The sequence below is a fragment of the Rana temporaria genome, chromosome 8 (genome assembly GCF_905171775.1).
Source record: "Rana temporaria chromosome 8, aRanTem1.1, whole genome shotgun sequence".
NCBI lineage: Eukaryota > Metazoa > Chordata > Amphibia > Anura > Ranidae > Rana > Rana temporaria.
Window position 1 is genome coordinate 82,308,477 of NC_053496.1, and position 18,885 is coordinate 82,327,361.

Sequence of the window (18,885 nt, forward strand, 5' to 3'; positions counted from 1 at the left end):
ACTGTGCCTGCGTGTTATACGCAGGGGCTGTGGAAAGTTTTTTTTCCTGAAACTTCCCTCTTAACCTCCTTAGCGGTATTCCTGAGTCTGGCTCGGGGTGAATTTTTCATACCAAAAGCGGTATCCCCGAGCCAGACTCGAATCGCATTGCAGGATACAGGGAGAGTTACTTACCTTGTCCCTGTCCACGCTGTGTATGCAAGCTCCTCCGCTGTGTGTCCTTGCTCGATTCACAGTGCCGAGTGCTGAACTCTGTTCCCTGCGACGTTACGACGCACGGAGACGGAGTTTGGCGACAAATTCAAAAAGTGAAACACACAATACACATACAGTATACTGTAATCTTATAGATTACAGTACTGTATGAAATAATTACACACCTCCTTTGTCCCTAGTGGTCTGTCCAGTGTCCTACATGCAGTTTTATATAATAAAAACTGTTCTTTCTGCCTGGAAACTGGAGATTGTCCATAGCAACCAAAAAGTGTCCCTTTACATCAAAAGTGCTTTTAGACCAGCTAAAAAACAGCCATAATAAATTATAATCACTTGCAGAATTGAGCGATAGCGATTTGTGGGGAAATTCATCATCAAACAATAAAAATAATGACAGCGACAATTCTGCAACTGAGCAAATTTCAGTGTTTTTATTATGTTATAATTTATGATTCTGTGTTTCAAACTTTATCATACCCGGGATGTCTACTAGACTCTTGTTTGGACAGATTTAAGTGATTTATTCCTAAGAATTGCAGGCCTACAATATAAATTGCCAAATTTCCATGCAAAATAATTGTACCGCTTTCAGCACCTAAAACCAGAAGGAATCACACCGCCAGGGAGGTTAAAGTTAGGGTGCGTGTTATACGCCTGTTATACGCCTGTGCGTGTTATACGCCGATAAATACGGGTATTTTCTGTATATACTTACACATTTACCCTCAATTCTTTTTGTGAACAAAGTAAATTGTTAACAAATAATGTCTTAAATTGTGGAGACTTCAGTTATCCAAGCTGATATACTGTAATGTCATCAGCTCTACACCATTACACTAGGTAACAAAATGCATCTGTAAATTAAATTTAAAAATGCAAAAGATGCTAAATTTTAAGACATCTGAAATTCTTGCTTTGTTAGTTGCAAAAAAAAGGATATACTTAATGGGAACTAAAAGGCACTAAGCTTGGTGTCAATATCTTCATGAGGAATCATGAGAATATTGTTAACCTAGTGTTGGATGGAAAGGTGCACCATGTTTGCAGATATGATATCAGCTGGAAATCATTTTGTCCACATGAAAATAACAGTTTTCTTGTTTTGCTGTGTTAGATGAAATTGTGGAAGGCCTCCGAATGGTTGTTCTACCCAAAGATCTTTCTCAGAAATTTTTGCAGTTGGCGGATGCAAATACCACCCGAGGAATTGAGACATGTGGGATTCTTTGTGGCAAGCTGGTATGACTTGTATTCAGTTTTGTTCTAAAGAGATGCAGAAATATTGAATAAAATGGTGGACTTAGGTCACAGATGTTAAACTGTTGAGGCTCCATTGACAAGTTGGCACTGTTTAGGGGCCTCAAAAAGATGTGGTCTCCAATTGAAAGCTGTGGTACTGTATAAAATCTGAAAAAAAGATTTGTGGGACCTTATTTAGAGCTCTATTCAACAGGTTTACCATATCTGTTAATTTAAATAGAAGTATGGGTTTAATTTTTTTTTTCTAGACTGCTATCAATCAGGGCATCTGGCGGATCCCGACTTGGAAGTCGTGATGAAGCGCTGCCCCGACTGATGGCAGTGACGTCAGCGGAGAGCGGACTCTCCGCTGAAAACGGGTCACAGGAATGCAAAACAAATTGCACTCCTGTGACCCTTGGGAGAAGCCCAGCCTAAAAAGCTCAGGCTGGACTTCTCCTATAAGGAACATATAAACATTAGATGGTGGTTGAACTTGCTAGACTGCCTAATATTTGTAAGAAGTCTTTTCCCAAACGTTTATGCTTGATTCTTCGACTTATACGCACAGTTGGGCCCATGGATGAAGGTGGAGGGGCGCTTAGCAGACTCCCCAAAATAAACTAGTATTAGGCTGAGAAGGCAGAATGTTTTTTAGGATCTCCAGAAATACACTCAGACAAAAAACAAAATGTCTTTAAATTATTTTAACGGATTGGGTGACTATCCTAGTCAAGTGGGTAGACCATGAGTCAATGGGAAAAGTTGATCAGGCAAGAAAGAAACTCTGTCCTGATCACTTTTTGATATTCATCTGTCAAGCTAGCCCCAGTTCCTGCTCCCTCACTTTGCCAAATGATTCACCTGTTTTGCTGTCAAAAGTGTTTAAAATATGTTAACTAGAATTTTTAGCTATAATTTGTGAGCCACTTATGTAAAGTCCATCTAATTCTTCCAATTCATCTAACACCACCCTCTTCAGACAGTGCTTCTTTCCAAGGGTGACTGTTTCTAAAGCCTCGTACACACGACCAGTTTTCCTGCCAGGAAAACCAGCCGTGTGTATGCTTCCTCGCACTTTTCCCGACAGGAAAACTGCCGGGAATCCCGGCCAAAATAGATAACCTGCTGTTTATTTTCCAGCCGGGATTCCTGGCGGTTTTAAACCCGGCAGTTTTCCTATGGGGAAACACTGCGAGGGAGCATACACATGGCCGGGATTCCCGCCAAAACTCTCCCTGCAGTATTCCCATGTGTACACGGGGAAACTTACCAAGCAGGTTCTCGGTTTTCCCGTCGGGATTCCTGGCGGACTTTATACCGCCGGGAATCCCGGTCGTGTGTACAGGGCTTTATACTTAGAGAAGCCACCCTAAGACAGGAAGTATGTTACTGGCCAGATCACCAGGTGAAAATAAGGAAAAAATGCCTAAAAAAGAAATGCACCCACTACATTTAAAGATTGGTAAGCTGCAATATAGTACATGTTTGGTTTAATACGACTTTAATTATGATGGCGGTTGTCTAGAATTGTTGAAGTAGAATGTATCTGGCAGTGAGTTTCCTACACATAGAGCATGCATCCTAATTTCAAGCAGACCTGCTTGGCTTGTTATGTATGGCAGAAACTACAAACTGTCTGGTCGATTTCAGTATGGATATCTCAGCTGTTGGCACCAGTGCTCCAGGGATAAATGTGAAAGGCCATTAAACCATGGGGAGTTCAGTATATCTAACATTTCACATTACTTTCTGTGTCTGTTATGTCATGTGGAAGGAACATAGCATTTACTTCTCTGCATTTGATGGAGCTCTATGTGACAGATATGTTCAGGCCTCTTCAAGTGTGTCAGATTGTTCTGACAAGCAGTAAAATAAGGAAAATAACTAGATCTATCAAACAGAAATGCTAGCGCTGGGCATTGTGAGACAGCTAAAGCATTTTTATTGGTAGAAGCGGAGAACTTTGATTTAAAAATGTTATTAGTAAAAATGTAATTTGACAAACAGACCAGCAATAATCTAAAGAGATATAGTTTAATTTTTTTATTTTTTACCAGAGTAGAAATCCTAGATTAGTCTCTCCTGCATCATTTTAATGGAGAATGCTTATGCATGCCAAGTTCCCCCAGCCTGCCTGACTAGGGTTTGTTTAAAAGAATGGAAGAGCCTTTTTGGGGTGGAGAAAAGTTCCCAACTTTTTTCTGATGGTGGAAAAATCTTTAAATGGAACCTCTGTCTTATTCTGGTTAATATCCAGACTTTTGAGAAGACCCAGTGTAATGAGCTAAAAGAGAACCATTACAGAAAAAAAATAGGCAGTGGTCTCCAAACTGCGACCTGGGGGGCACACATGGCCCTTTGCTTGATTTCGTCTAGGCCTATTCCTCCTGCTGACACCTACAATGGGGGCATAATTCTTGCCACCGACACCGACAGTGGGGCACTATTTCTCCCACTGACACCACCAATAGGGGCGATGGCCCAGATTCACAAAGCACTTATGCCGACGTATAACAAGTTACGCCGACGTAAGTGCAAATGTGCGCCGTCGTATCTGTGCGCCAGACCCACAAACTAATATGCGCCTAAAAATAGGCTACACCCCGCCGAAGTATCTTGCTTACGCCGGCGTAGAGTGGGCGCACATTTAGGCTGGGAGCATGATGCCGCTCCCATTGATTAGGCATTCAAACATGCAAATGAGGGAAATACGGCGATTCATGAACGTGCGTGTGCCCGGCGCATGCTACGCGAGTTGCACGTAAGTTGTATGTCCGCCTTAAAGTTATTCCCCATAAAGGAGGTGTAACCCAGAAACAGACATGCTCAGGTCGGCACCAGAAAACACAAGCCGGCGTATTGTGCGTTGGACGTGTGTCTGGCTGGGCGTACGTTATGTTCACGGCGTACGCAGTGATCCGGCGTAGCTTAGGCAGTTTTGCCGGCGTGGTTGTGAGCAAGCGCATAGGGGTGCGTCCACGTCACGGCGCATGCCCAGTTTATAATACCTACCTGTCTGGCGCTCGGCCCATCATTTGCATGGGGTCACGCCTCATTTGCATGGGCTCACGCCCACTTCCACCTATGCCGGCGTACGCCTTCGAAACCCACGCCACACTGGCGCAGCGTTGGGAGCAATGGCTTGCTGAATGCAATGCTTGCCTCTCTGCGTTGGCGTAGCGTAAAGTGTTTACTCTACGGCGGCGTAATGTGCGCCTTGCTTTCTGTGAATCTGGGCCATAATTTCTGTCACTGACACCAATGATGGGGCATTATTCCTTTCACTAAATATGTTGCATTGTTAACTCCCACTGACATCAAGACATTTTCTACTCCCACTGGCCATAGTCTGCCCCCATAAAGTCTGAAGGACAGTAAACTGGCCCCTTGTTTGAAAAGTCTAGAGACGCCTGCTTTAAGGTGACTACACTGCTGCTCCATAGATATGGTTCGGTGAGAGAGAATTGTTACGCTAGGACAGAAAGTACGTTAGTGGTTAGATCCAGGTGAATAAAAGCCTAAAAGAAAACAAATGCAACCACCACATGTAAGTACTGGTAAGATGCAATATATCAAATGTTTGCTATTGGGTTTAGATACACTTTCTAATTACTAATTTGGTTGTTTGCTTGCTTTGTTTTACAGACACACGATGAGTTCATCATTACACACATAATTGTACCAAAGCAGTCTGCAGGTCCAGACTATTGTGACATGGAGAATGTGGAAGAATTATTTAATGTACAGGATCAGCACAATCTACTTACATTGGGTTGGATTCATGTAAGTGTTGCTTGTTGTTTGTTCTCAGAACATGAAAAGTTGTTATCCTGTAAAACTACAGCTAGATAATTAGTAAACTTACCCAGTCTAAAACTGCCTATGCGTGATCTGGTAGCTCCAAGCAATGTGTCTTATTAAAGCCTTACAAACGCTAATTGTTTACTGTATGGGAGAACGGAAAAATGATTTAGATGGAGTGGTGAGGAATTAAAACCTCTGTTAGGGCTTTTATTGCTGTCTCTTCCCATGTTAGGAAGATTTGCACTTTACTGTTTTCTGGTGACCAATGTCACTGGGACTTAAAGTGAGGGAAAAATCTTAAATGTTATGTAGTCACTGGACCGAGAATAAAAGGATATATTCAATTGGGGACACTTCATCTGATGACTGCAGTCTCGGAAAGAATTTACCTTACTTTGAAGACCTCTTGTCTCGATTAATGTTGTGTCTTGGACAAGACATGAAACGTGAAATAAAATCTCCCAAAAGGGACACCACAAAACAAATGGGTAGAATCAAACTGTGTCCAACACTAAAAACATATTTGGCTTTAGATATATTTTAAAGGGGTTGTACAGGTAATGTATTTTTTCCCTAAATAGCTTCCTTTACCTTAGTGCAGTCCTCCTTCACTTACCTCATCCTTCCATTTTTCTTTTAAATGTCCTTATTTCTTCTGAGAAAGGACGCTTTCTACTTTGCAGATAGAGAAAGAAGCTGTGTGTTAGTGGGCGTCCTGACACTCCTGCTCACCCCCTACCCCCTCAAGAGGCTTTCTCCACACAAGGGAGGAAGCCTCGCACTAAGGTAAAGGAAGCTATTTAGGGGAAAAAACAATTACCTTTACAACCCCTTTAAAGCTGAAAAAAATACCCTGGCATTGCAACTAGAGGTCGACCGATATATTGGCAGGCCGATATATCGGCCGATATTTGTCCGTTTTGGACAAATCGTCATTAGCCAATTTTTATCCAAATTAGGCCGATATTTAACATGGCCGGTAGTGGTGCAACGGATCACTGTTGATCCGTGATCCGAAGGGGTCACCCCCTTCGGATCGGCACACTGTGTTCCACGGATTGCCGCCACGGCCATAGTATCAGGAAAGGCCGCGGCTTCAGCCTAGCTCCGGAGCCGCGGCCATCTTGGTAGACCCAGAGCGGCGGCCCTCCTTTTAGACCCACAGAGGAGGAGGGGCCCGCGCTCGTGGGACACACACACCGCTCTCTGGTGTCTGTACTGAGGGAGGGGGGTGTCTGTACTACGGGGGGGCATCAGTGCCATCTGCTAGTACCATCTTTCAGTGCCATCCAGTGCCACCTGCCAGTGCCAATAAGTGCCACCTGCCAATCAGTGCCATCTGCTAGTACCATCTTTCAGTGCCATCCAGTGCAACCTGCCAGTGCCAATAAGTGCCACCTGCCAATCAGTGCCATCTGCTAGTGCCATCTTCCAGTGCCAATTAGTGCCATCCAGTGCAACCTGCCAATCCGTGCCACGAGCCAGTGCCACAGAAAAATCGGCCTAAAATATCGGCCGCAAAATCGGCATCATATATCGGCCATCGGCCGCCCCGATTTCTAAATATCGGCATCTGCCAGAGAAAAACCCATATCGGTCGACCTCTAATTGCAATCCCCCCCCCCCCCCAACTGCAAAGGTTGAAGTATAACTAGAGATGGATTTAGAACACCTGTCAGTTGTCCCCAGAAAAGTAATAAAAGGGAAATCTTCCAATAGGGACACTATTTCTGGTGACCTGGGGTTCTACAAGAGATTTTCTTAATTTGCAGAGATTTCCTCTACTTTCCTGTTTTGGCTATGGGACAGGATGTGAATGGAAATCTCCCCAATGGGACAAAATGACAAAAATAACCCTCTCTTACTCTATCCAAAATGGGGGGGGGAAAGAGGTACGTGATGATGTTGAGGGACCCCCCATGGAGCTTTATGGAGAGGAGGACAGTGCTGGAGCAGGGAATAGAGCAAGTAATGGAACAATTTTACCCTCGCAGTGTGGGCTGCAAAGGTTTAATTTTATATATATATATATATATATATATATATATATATATATATATATATATATATATATATATATATATATATATATATATATATATATATATATATAATATATAAAAAAAAATTCAGCCCTGGATTAAGCTTTAATGACATGCAGATGTTGTGAGTCTAACATAAGTGGCATTTGATGGGCATCTCCGTAGCGGTCTCTGCACAGTGCGCAAGCTGTGTGTAGATAGGTTTTAAAGTATGAGTCGTTTTGTAGTTGCTCACCAGAGACTCCCTTGCTGCAAGTAGACTAATGGTGAAGTGCTTCATATTTCTAGCTGGTACACAGATCACTGTTTGATCTCCTATTGCAACAGGAGGAGTGTAAACACCCAAAGGTGGGCAAGAGCCGGGGTGGGTAGGAGCAGAGCTGGGAACTATAGTATGGAGTCCTGAAAAGTGCCATCTCTGCCCTTCAGACTCCATTTATAACTGACTTTTAGATGGACTGGTCCTTCAATTAAATGCATTAAACATTTCTTGTTGAAATCTTGACTTTTTCTTGCAGACGCATCCAACCCAAACGGCTTTCCTGTCCAGTGTTGATCTTCACACTCACTGCTCCTACCAGCTCATGCTACCTGAAGCCATTGCTATTGTTTGTTCACCAAAGCACAACGAGTATGTCTATTGCATGATAAGTACAGTATATAAACTGTATAAAGTATATTAACCTGTAAAACTATATACCGTGTTTCCCCCGAAAATAAGCCCAGGTCTTATATTAATTTTGGCAACAAAAGACACAGTAGGGCTTATTTTTGGGGTAGGTCTTACCGTGTAATGTGCTGTCTTCTACCTCCCTGCCTGACGGGAATCCCCAGTGTGAACTGAGTTAAAATGCTTGTAAAATCCTATAATCCACTTTATTACAGTAGTATATAATGTACAATGTGTGTGCTTATGTAATATAATTGTGCTAAATTGAGTCAAATGTTTCGCTGGCTTTTTGGTAAGCCTCCAATTCACACCAAGGGGTGTCTGATTTTATATATTTTAACACAAATTCTTTCATGGGATTTTGCAAAAGGAACTTTGGGCCAGATCCACAAAAGAGATACTCCGACTTAACTGCTGTTCAGTCTGTGTGTAACTTTGGAAACGATCCTCAAAAGGCTTTTTCCAAAGTTAGGCAGAAGATCCGGCATGTGTAATTGAATTACACTGCCGAATCTTAGGATGCAGTACCGCATCCGCCGCTGGGGGCATTTCGAGTCAAAATGCCGTTTCTAGTATGCAAATTAGCACTTAAGGCGATCCACAAAGCTTTCCAGCTTCCTTTTTGCGCCGTAAGTGTTATTTTGCAAGTGTAAAATTAGGGCTGGTTCTACAAAGTGTAAACTAGTCACACCTTGTAAAAGCCCATTCCAGCGACGGCATTTGGTATGCTTTCCCGAGGGAGAACTCCACGGCAATTTGTAAAAACAAAACCGGCATGGGTTCCCCCCCAGGAGCATACCAGGCCCTTAGGTCTGGTATGGGTTGTAAGGGGACCCCCCCTACGCCGAAAAATCGACGTAGGGGGTCCCCCTACAATCCATACCAGACCCGTATCCAAAGCACGCTACCCCGGCCGGCCAGGAAAGGAGTGGGGACGAGCGAGCGCCCCCCCCCCTCCTGAGCCGTGCCAGGCCGCATGCCCTCAACATGGGGGGGTTGGGTGCTCTGGGGCAGGGGGGCGCACTGCGGGCCCCCCCACCTCAGAGCACCCTGTCCCCATGTTGATGAGGACAGGACCTCTTCCCGACAACCCTTGCCATTGGTTGTCGGGGTCTGCGGGCGGAGGCTTATCGGAATCTGGGAGTCCCCTTTAATAAGGGGGTCCCCAGATACCGGCCCCCCACCCTAAGTGAATGGATATGGGGTACATCGTACCCCTATCCATTCACCTGTAGGCAAAAAGTAAAAGTTAATAAACACACCACACAAGGCTTTTTAAAATATTTTATTATTCTGCTCCGGATGGCCCCCCTGTCTTCGTTATTAGCTCAATTACCAGGGGGGGCTTCTTCTTCCGCTCTCCGGGGGTCTTCCACTCTCCGGGGGTCTTCTACGGACTCCGGGGGGCTTCTTCCATCTTCTCCCCTCTTCCGCTGTTGACTCGGCGAACCCCGGTTCTTCTCCAGCTGTCCGGTGCCTTCTTCTTCAGCGCCGGCTGCCTGCTATGTTTGTGTGTTAGCTCAATTACTAACAGGCAGCCTGCGCGGTCTTCTGTGACGTCATCTTCTCTTCTGTTCTTCTCCCCTCTTCCAATGTTGCCTCGTCGCCTGTTGTCGCTGTAATGATGGAAGCGCGCCTTGCATCCCATTTATATAGGCATCACCGTCCCATCATGCTCCGGCAGGTACCCACGTGGTGGGTGCCTACCCACGTGCACCCACCACGTGGGTACCTACCGGAGCATGATGGGACGGTGATGCCTATATAAATGGGATGCAAGGCGCGCTTCCATCATTACAGCGACAACAGGCGACGAGGTAACATCGGAAGAGGGGAGAAGAACAGAAGAGAAGATGACGTCACAGAAGACCGCGCCGGCTGCCTGTTACTAATTGAGCTAACACACAAACATAGCAGGCAGCCGGCGCTGAAGAAGAAGGCACCGGACAGCTGGAGAAGAACCGGGGTTCGCCGAGTCAACAGCGGAAGAGGGGAGAAGATGGAAGAAGCCCCCCGGAGTCCGGAGAAGCCCCCCCCAGAGTCCAGAGAAGACCCCCGGAGAGTGGAAGACCCCCGGAGAGCGGAAGAAGAAGCCCCCCCTGGTAATTGAGCTAATAACGAAGACAGGGGGGGCATCCGGAGCAGAATAATAAAATATTTTAAAAAGCCTTGTGTGGTGTGTTTATTAACTTTTACTTTTTGCCTACAGGTGAATGGATAGGGGTACGATGTACCCCATATCCATTCACTTAGGGTGGGGGGCCGGTATCTGGGGACCCCCTTATTAAAGGGGACTCCCAGATTCCGATAAGCCTCCGCCCGCAGACCCCGACAACCAATGGCAAGGGTTGTCGGGAAGAGGTCCTGTCCTCATCAACATGGGGACAGGGTGCTCTGAGGTGGGGGGGCCCGCAGTGCGCCCCCCTGCCCCAGAGCACCCAACCCCCCCATGTTGAGGGCATGCGGCCTGGCACGGCTCAGGAGGGGGGGGGCGCTCGCTCGTCCCCACTCCTTTCCTGGCCGGCCGGGTAGCGTGCTTTGGATACGGGTCTGGTATGGATTGTAGGGGGACCCCCTACGTCAATTTTTCGGCGTGGGGGGGTCTCCTTACAACCCATACCAGACCTAAGGGCCTGGTATGCTCCTGGGGGGGGAACCCATGCCGGTTTTTTCTTTGAAAATTGGCATGGAGTTCTCCCTCAGGAATGCATGCCGCTGTCATTTTTTTTTTTCCCGACGCAACTTTTTTAAGCCGTCGCGATCCTCAAAACTCGGCGTAACGTAACTTCGCGCATGCGCAGTACGGCCGGCGCGGGAGCGCGCCTCATTTAAATGGGACTCGTCCCATTTGAATAGGAACGCCTTGCGCCGGCGGAATTTTAGTTACACAGCCTGAAATTTCTAGATAAGTGCTTTGTGGATCAGGCACTTAGGTAGAAACTTTAAGGCAGTGTAACTTAAATGGGATTTTTTAAGTTACGCCAGGTTTTTGTGGATCTGGCCCTTTGTTTACATATGAACTTTGATTGCACTTGAATTAATGCACTTCATCACTTTATATATGTGTTTTGATACCCATGGTTTTTCTTTGGGTGTTTATATTAATTATGCACATTGCTTGATTGCACTGTTTGCACTTTATTTGGTTTAGCGCTGCACCTTATTTTATATAAAGTGAACAGCCTGTTTACCTTTAGTAAAACAACCCCAAGTGTGCACTTTCATTATATCCTTTCTTAAAGGAACACTAAAGGCAGAATTTTTTTTTTTTTTTAAATAACAAACATGTTATACTTACCTCCACTGTGCAGTTCGTTTTGCACAGAGTGCCCCTGAATCCTGTCTTCTGGGGTCCCTCGGTGGCTGTCTTGGCTCCTCCTCGCAAAAGCTTTCTACCTTCATGCAAGCAAGCTTGCATGGTGGAAAGGGTTTGCGAGCGCGCTCCTGTGATACAGAGGCGGCCATAGCCGCCGACTGTATCACTCGGCCCCGCCCCCCGGCACGCCGCGTCATCCGCTGTGATTGACAGCAGCGCCAGCCAATGGCTGCGCTGCTATCAATCCGCCCAGCCTAGCCAATCAACGGCCAGGCTGGGAACCGAACAGGATGACAAGCACGTGCCCGGGACTTTCGAGGGGTGAGGTAAGTAAAACGGGGGCTCGGGGGCGGCGGTGCTGTCAGATGTTTTTTTACCTTAATGCATAGGATGCATTGAGGTAAAAAAACTTTTACCTTTACAACCCCTTTAAATATCCAATTTTTCTTCTTCACCTTTATTTAGAACAATGTTACACCATCAAATCATTACCATGATAAGCAGGTTACCTATTGATCTACATTACCGATGTTACCTGTGGCTTTTATTGTAACATAGCAGAGAGTAAATTAAAGTGAAAGTTTCAATTTGAGGCACGGTTCACACTGGAACCGGCTGCGGATCGCACAGGAATGCTGTGCGTCCACATTCTCCAGTTCAGGGATAAATCAGGGCCAAATCTTTGCCTGAATTTAGCTCTGAAACTGAGCCGCAGCCGCCCTGGAGATATGTGAACCGACTCCATAGAGAGCCGGTCACATTTCCTGCTATGCAAATTGGATGCAGGGAAACCCTCATCCATTTCGCGTAGGTGTGAACCCGGCATAACTCACTGCGAGTAGGCAGGCTGTTACTGCAGTAAAGACATGCAATGTCCCTTCTGCAATAAACTTCCACCTACCTGCCTGATCACAGCAATCCCCAGAATGTAATTTGAGCTCTGCTCGACAGCTCAGTTTACAGCAGCCAGCCTGATCCTGTGTGCCTAGATGAGTAGCTCCTGCGGATGTGTACTGGCCAAAGAAGAGAACCGAAAACTGGAAAATCGGAAGATGCCGGCACTGGAGGGACTGTTGGAAAGGTGAGTATCTCCGCCTTTTAGTTCCGCTCTAAAGCTAAATACCCTGTATTATCTTAATTACATACAGTACTTGGATATATGGAGTATGCCCATGCTACCAAGGTGTGGGGAAGGGGGGGGGGGATACGGCTGCAGCACTGAAAGTGTATCAAACCAAAAAAAGTCAAAAAAGAGGGGTAATGCTGCGCTGTACGGGTGAGTGGAAAAGGACTAAATGAATATAACTAGTATTAAGAAATAGTGATCAGTCAATCAAATGTGAAACATGTAAGACATATGTTAAAACAAATGAAACATATGTAACACTCAAACAAATATGAAGCCAAAATAAATAAACCTTAAAAAGGTTAAAGTGCTGAGTACAATTGTGCAAAAAACATGCATAATGAAAAAAAGTCCTCAAATAGTGTGTTGTATTGAAAAATCTTCAATATTGCAACAATGTATAAACTTCAATATTCATGTGCAAACAGCAACAACATAAAGTGCCAGTGCTGGTGTCAAGTTGCCAACGTGTATATCAAATCGGAAAGTGCTCCTTTTCCCCTGGTGATTAGTGAGGATGTCCCCTTACCTTACTGCTGTAAGGTAACAGCATATAAAGATCTTTCTAGGTACAAGCAGCATAGACTCCAGCCGTTTCCTGGTGAGGCGTCTCATGATACTGTCTAACCTAGGTCTCTAAACAGAGTCTCCCTGTGGGCCCTGTCTGATATATCAGCTGTGATCCTCACAAAGAGAGATACATACGCCAATGGTGTAGTAATTTAAAAATATTTATCGATAAAAAACACAAATCAGGGTACTCACAATAAAGTGCTTAAAAATCAGCATAAAACAAGCAGCATGCTCACACACGTCACATCCGGTCAGGGCCGCTGATAGGGGGGGACCACCAGCCCTCCTGTAGGGGGCCCCGGCACACAGAGGGGCCCAGACAGCAGGAGGGTTGGTGGAGAACAATGCCCTCCATGTCTCTCACCCAGGTTTCTCCCCCTCTCCCTCCCGCCGGCTTTTAGCTGCTGGGTGAGAGACATGGAGGGATAATGAACCTGGCCAGCCACCACTGAGCTCCTTCCCCTGCCCCGAGAGGGGGTTGTGCTAGGAGGAGGGGTTTGTGGGAATGTATTCTAGGAGAGGGATTGAAGAAAGAAGATTTGTGCTGGGAGGGGAGATGCGGATGATTGTGTACCAGGAGCCGATGAGGGAATTCGGGGCTAATAGGAGGGATTGGGGGAATTGTGCAGTCAGGGGAGATTTGTACTAGGACAGGGCCGATCCGCCCTATAGGCTCACTATGCAAGCCGCTTAGGGCCCCGCAAAACTGCGGAGGGCCCCCCAAATTACTAGAGGCCCGCCTGGTGCAAAGTATTTTCGGCCCCTCACCCCGTTTCTCAACTCACTGGCTGGGAGAAGAGGTAAGAAGTCAGCACCCCTGCTTCTCACATATGTCATTTCCGACAGCAGAACACCCCTCCCCCCGCTTCTCAACTTTAATGTGACATGTAATTTTGCTTAGGGCCCCAGGGAGGTCAGGATCGGCACTGTACTAGGAGGTGGAATCGGGTGGCATTTTTGTCCATTAATAATGTATTTTTTTGTGAAAATATTATTGTATAGAATACCGTCAGGTGTGTGTGGGGGGGGGAGGCCCCGTGAGGTAGGCTGTACGGGGCCCCATGATTCCTAACAGCGGCCCTGCATCCGGTGCCTCTGGTGTCTCAAAGCTGAGGCTCAAGTCCTGCGGGAACGCGTGGGAACGGAGTTCCTGCACTTTTTTCACAGCAGGAACTCCGTTCCCTTTGCAGGACTAGAGCAGCCGAGCCGCCCCAGCCAATCCTTCACTAAGCGGCGATGCCCAGCTCGAGTCACTTTCAGGGGCAGGCGAACCTTAGTAATCCTTTATGTTATTGGCCACTTCATGTATATGGATTCATCAGGTAGTGTGCGGGTATTCCGTCACTTCCTCGATGCTGCAATGTCTCCTGGGAGCTTTTGCCATTGTTCCCAGGAGACATTGAGGAGGTCTGCTGCGAGTTATCGCGGGATTTAGAAAGAACTTGCTTTTAGTAATTAAAACATGCGGTTTAGTAATTATGCATATGAGCGTATCATTTTTTATTTTTTTGGTGGGGGAGTGGATCTTGGGTGGGAGTTCCCACACTTTTTTGCCCAGGACTTGACCCCTGCCCGACGCGTATTCGTCACGGTCACGTGACTTCATCAGGAGTAACTAGAGGCGTAGTGGAGGTGTCCAATACTTAAGACACCTCCACTACTCTTCTGTTAGCATGCTCCTTGCACTATAGCACAACTGATTGGTATCTTAAATACTTCTTTTATGGGTGTCTTTTATATCTGTATGGAGTTTTAGAACTTTTGTACTTTTTATTTTGTTTCACCCTTTGAACAGCTTAATTTGTCCAAAAGTTTTATGTTTCTTTTGATGATCAGAATAAAATATTTTTCTTTCTCCCTTTTAGCACTGGGATATTTCGACTTACTAATGCTGGCATGCTGGAAGTGTCTGCCTGTAAGAAGAAAGGTTTTCACCCTCACAGCAAAGAGCCCAAACCATTTAATGTAAGGGAATGTTTAGCAGTCGGTGACATGGCTTGTGTGTTGGGGAGGGTAGTGTGGTGAACATGGTGTATTGTTTGCAGAAGGTGATCAGATAATGGCAGTGCAAACTTAAGATGTCCATAAAGATTAGATAGCTACATTTAGTTCTCATATGAAGTCCTAAGGCACTACTCTCAGTGAACTTTGCCTACTTTTTACAGTGGCTGGTTTTCAGAGAATGGGCACTGGACACAGTTCTGCATCCCTGTGCTGTTTGATTACCATGAATACTAACATGAAGACCTTATTCAAAAGGCCATACAAAGATTGGTTATTAAATACAAGAATCCATAGCGACCATTAAGGGTTCTGCTTACTAGGGAGATCTTTTTTTTTTAATATAATTTCTTTATTGATTTTCCAATATGAAATATACATTTCACAACTTTAATTTGTCTGCTCTCACAGGAGCTTCCATAAAATGTCGTTATTAATTCTAGGGAGATCTTTAAAGATGAATGCTGTTTGGTTGTAATGGGTTACTACATGTTGTATGATCTCATCATACCTTGGCTTGTTACATTTTGAACCAGGGCCAGCTGCGGCCCATTCATTAGGGATGAGTGGGTGCTGCCCTCCCCCATCCATGTGTAGCGCTACCCCAGGGGAGCCGCTTAAAGCGGAGGTTCACCCTAATAACATGTATATCTGACCAACTCCCTTATAGTCGTAACAAGTACTGTCCGCAATTAGTTTTTTTTTTATGCTTTACGTACCTTGTAATCAATTTTTTCTACTTCTCCCCGCGGGAGTAGGCGTTTCTATGCCTAGGGGGATTGTCATCTGGGAGGTCGCCCAGATGATTGACGTCTGTTCGCCCCAGCAGATAAGGCCCCGCCCCCCCCTGTAGTGCGTAGGCGCGCACGAGTTACAGGGCTTTCGAAAAAAGCCGAACATGCAGAGGTGTGAATCGGCTCTATATGGCGCCTGCGCTCTGCATTTTCAGCTTTTTTTGGAAGCCCCGTAACTGGTGCGCGCCTACGCAATACGGGGAGCGGGGCCTTATCTGCCGGGGCGAACAGACGTTAATCATCTGGGCGACCTCCCAGATGACAATCCCCCTAGGCATAGAAACGCCTACTCCCGCGGGGAGAAGTAGATTAAAAAATGGATTACAAGGTACGTAAAGCATAAAAAAAAAACTAATTGCGGACAGTACTTGTTACGACTATAAGGGAGTTGGTCAGATATACATGTTATTAGGGTGAACCTCCGCTTTAAGTATAATTGGTTTCGTACTCTGCCCCTCAACCCCACAAACTGTCTCCCCCCTCTGGCACCTAGCAAGCAGAGTATCTGCACAGTAATAACAGACACAAATGTAGTGAACTGAATGTTTGTTTATTGGGAGACTTTCCACATTTAAACAAACAGTAGTCTGATAACTCATTAGTCCAAAATTAGTACAAAAATAGTCCAAAATATTTTTTTTCAAAATTGTCGTTTATAGTGCAAAAAATAAAACACGCAGAGGTGATCAAATACCACCAAAAGAAAGCTCTATTTGTGGGAAAAAAAGGACGTCAATTTTGTTTGGGTACAACGTCGCACGACCGCGCAATTGTCAGTTAAAGCGACGCAGCACCGAATCGCAAAAAGTGGCCCGGTCATTTGGCGGCCAAATGCTCCAGGGCTGAAGTGGTTAAATGGCTCTAAAGTGGCCTATGCACTCAGGAATAAAGGGGAAAAAATCTGGCTTTACAACAGTCAGTCTGTTTCCCCCAAATCCTGAAATCACAGACCCAGACATCACTAAAACTGAATAACTGAAAGAAGAATGGTAAAAAAAAGTTTCTTAATTGATTTTCTTTGCTCTCATCCAGGTGTGCAGACACGTGATTGTAAAAGATGTGAAAATTACAGTTCTGGATCTGAGGTGATAGTTCCTGACATCTTTTGTGCTAGCAGTTCTCAACTGGAACAAGCGGACTGTTTTTCTAATTTATCATTTTTAAATGTGATGATTTCATATTTATTGCTCCTGCCCATTTTGGATTCTTGTTTATTTTCAATTAGAGTGGCCTGCGTGGTCATAGAAGTGAAACATGTACCATCTATGTTCATATGTAGATCACAAGAGGCCTCTAATTAAAAGTATGCTTCTATGAATAGTGTTGGACTATCTTTATTTGCTTTTTTCCCCTTAAAATGTTCTATTTGACATTACATTTTTTTTGTGCTTTCATATGCATTTTTAAGGCAACCACACCCTATGAAAATATGTATGCAATCAAATTTACAAGCGAAACAGTAGAGAATGTGATCATTACGACCGAGGAACTCGACGGGCGAAACACATCGTTTTGCTCGTCGAGTTCCTTGTGAGGCTGTCGAGGAACTCGGCGAGCCAATTTTCTCCATTCCTGTCGAGGAAAAAGAGAACATGCTCTCTTTTTGGCTCGACGAGATCCTCGACAGTTTCCTCATCGAAAAATGTACACACGACCGGTTTCCTCGGCAAAAAAAAACAAAACGGCAAGTTTCTGTGTGTACGAGGCCTCAGCCTTATGGCCCGTACACACAATCCGAATATCGTACGACAGATCGTACGACTTTTTTCGCTTAATAGTCGCTCACAAGTAGAAATTGAATAGGTTGTTAAAGTCCCGAAAATTCTCGTACGACAGGAAAAAAAATTGAAAGTGATGTCATGTGTTGAAAGCTCCATGTGATATCAGCGTCTAGAGGAGGGAAGCAGCGCTATTTACAACCGGATGAAATTAGGAGCATAGCGTGCTGATCGCTTTCAGGCTTTGGAGGAAGTCGGATGGTGCAGAGGTTCAGAGCACGTTGAACTCTACCTTCTGGTGAGTAGATACCCATAAGGGGAGATCGACACAAGAGAAGCCTGAAGTTTGGAGTGTGCACGTTTGATATCACCTGCAGAGGAGAACTTACCACTCTTTCAGAGCACTTCTTTCGCTGGACTCTTGCTTACATCACTTCATCTTAATATCAATTCCTTCTATGCATGGTCATAGGAAAGAGGGGTCACAGTCTATAGTGACAACTAGCACTGCTGTAGTAACGAATACGAATTTGATTACTTATTGTAATTTACTATAATGTTTAGATGTGTTGTAATGTATTTGTATTGTATTGTATTTTCGGACGACAACTATACTGACTAAACGAAGATCGTACGATCTGGTATCCTACGAGGAAAATTTTCTTGCTTGTCTGAACGAATAATATCGGATGAACTGTCGTGATCGGCTCTCGAAGGAGATATGCCGTCGTATCTCGGTTGAGAATCTGGGCCCCAGTGTTTAAGTGGTTAAACTTTCCTAATTTACATACAGAAGTCTATTCCTTTGATGTAAAAGACAAATTGTTACAATGTTTAGACAATGGATCTTCAAACTACGGCCCTCCAGTTGTTCAGGAACTACAATTCCCATCATGCCTAGTCATGTCTGTGAATGTCAGTGTGTTACAATGCCTCATGGGATGTGTAGTTCTACAACAGCTGGAGGGCCGTAGTTTGAGGATCCCTGGTTTAGACTTAACTTCCCATTTTTTTTCTTCCTTTCTTTTGACGGCTGAGAGCAGAGAGAATTCTCTGCATACAAAAGATTGGGAAATACTTTGTCAAGATCGCAACGGGGAAAAAAATGTGATAACGATTTTTGACGATTAATCGCGCAGCTCTAACACCTATGGTGGTTTGCACAGGAGAGCTGAGCTGCCGCAGGAAAAATTGCGATGGCTGGTTCGCATGAGGTTAAAGCAATCTACTGAGCCGGCCAGATCCACCTCTGGAGGAAGTCTATTCCACATTTCCACAGCTCTTACTGTGAAGAAACCTTCCGTATTTAGAGATGAAATCTTTTTTTCTCAAGAGTCCCCCCTTGTCGTCTGTGATTAGTGTCTGACCTTAAAGTTAATAACT

The 18,885-nt window shown here is 45.1% G+C and overlaps 1 protein-coding gene across 7 annotated transcripts in view; it reads left to right on the plus strand.

Moving 5' to 3' along the window:
* Positions 1 to 17,102, plus strand: part of STAMBPL1 (STAM binding protein like 1) — an 80,614-nt gene extending 63,512 nt beyond the window's left edge. For all 7 annotated transcript variants that reach the window (XM_040362093.1, XM_040362094.1, XM_040362092.1 and 4 more), the window contains 5 exons: positions 1,331 to 1,455; positions 5,104 to 5,241; positions 7,823 to 7,935; positions 14,855 to 14,954; positions 16,817 to 17,102. In XM_040362093.1, the coding sequence (XP_040218027.1) occupies positions 1,331 to 1,455; positions 5,104 to 5,241; positions 7,823 to 7,935; positions 14,855 to 14,954; positions 16,817 to 16,873 (533 nt within the window). In that variant the 3' untranslated portion in view covers positions 16,874 to 17,102. The remainder of the gene's footprint in view (positions 1 to 1,330; positions 1,456 to 5,103; positions 5,242 to 7,822; positions 7,936 to 14,854; positions 14,955 to 16,816) is intronic.
* The last annotated feature ends 1,783 nt before the right edge of the window (positions 17,103 to 18,885 follow it).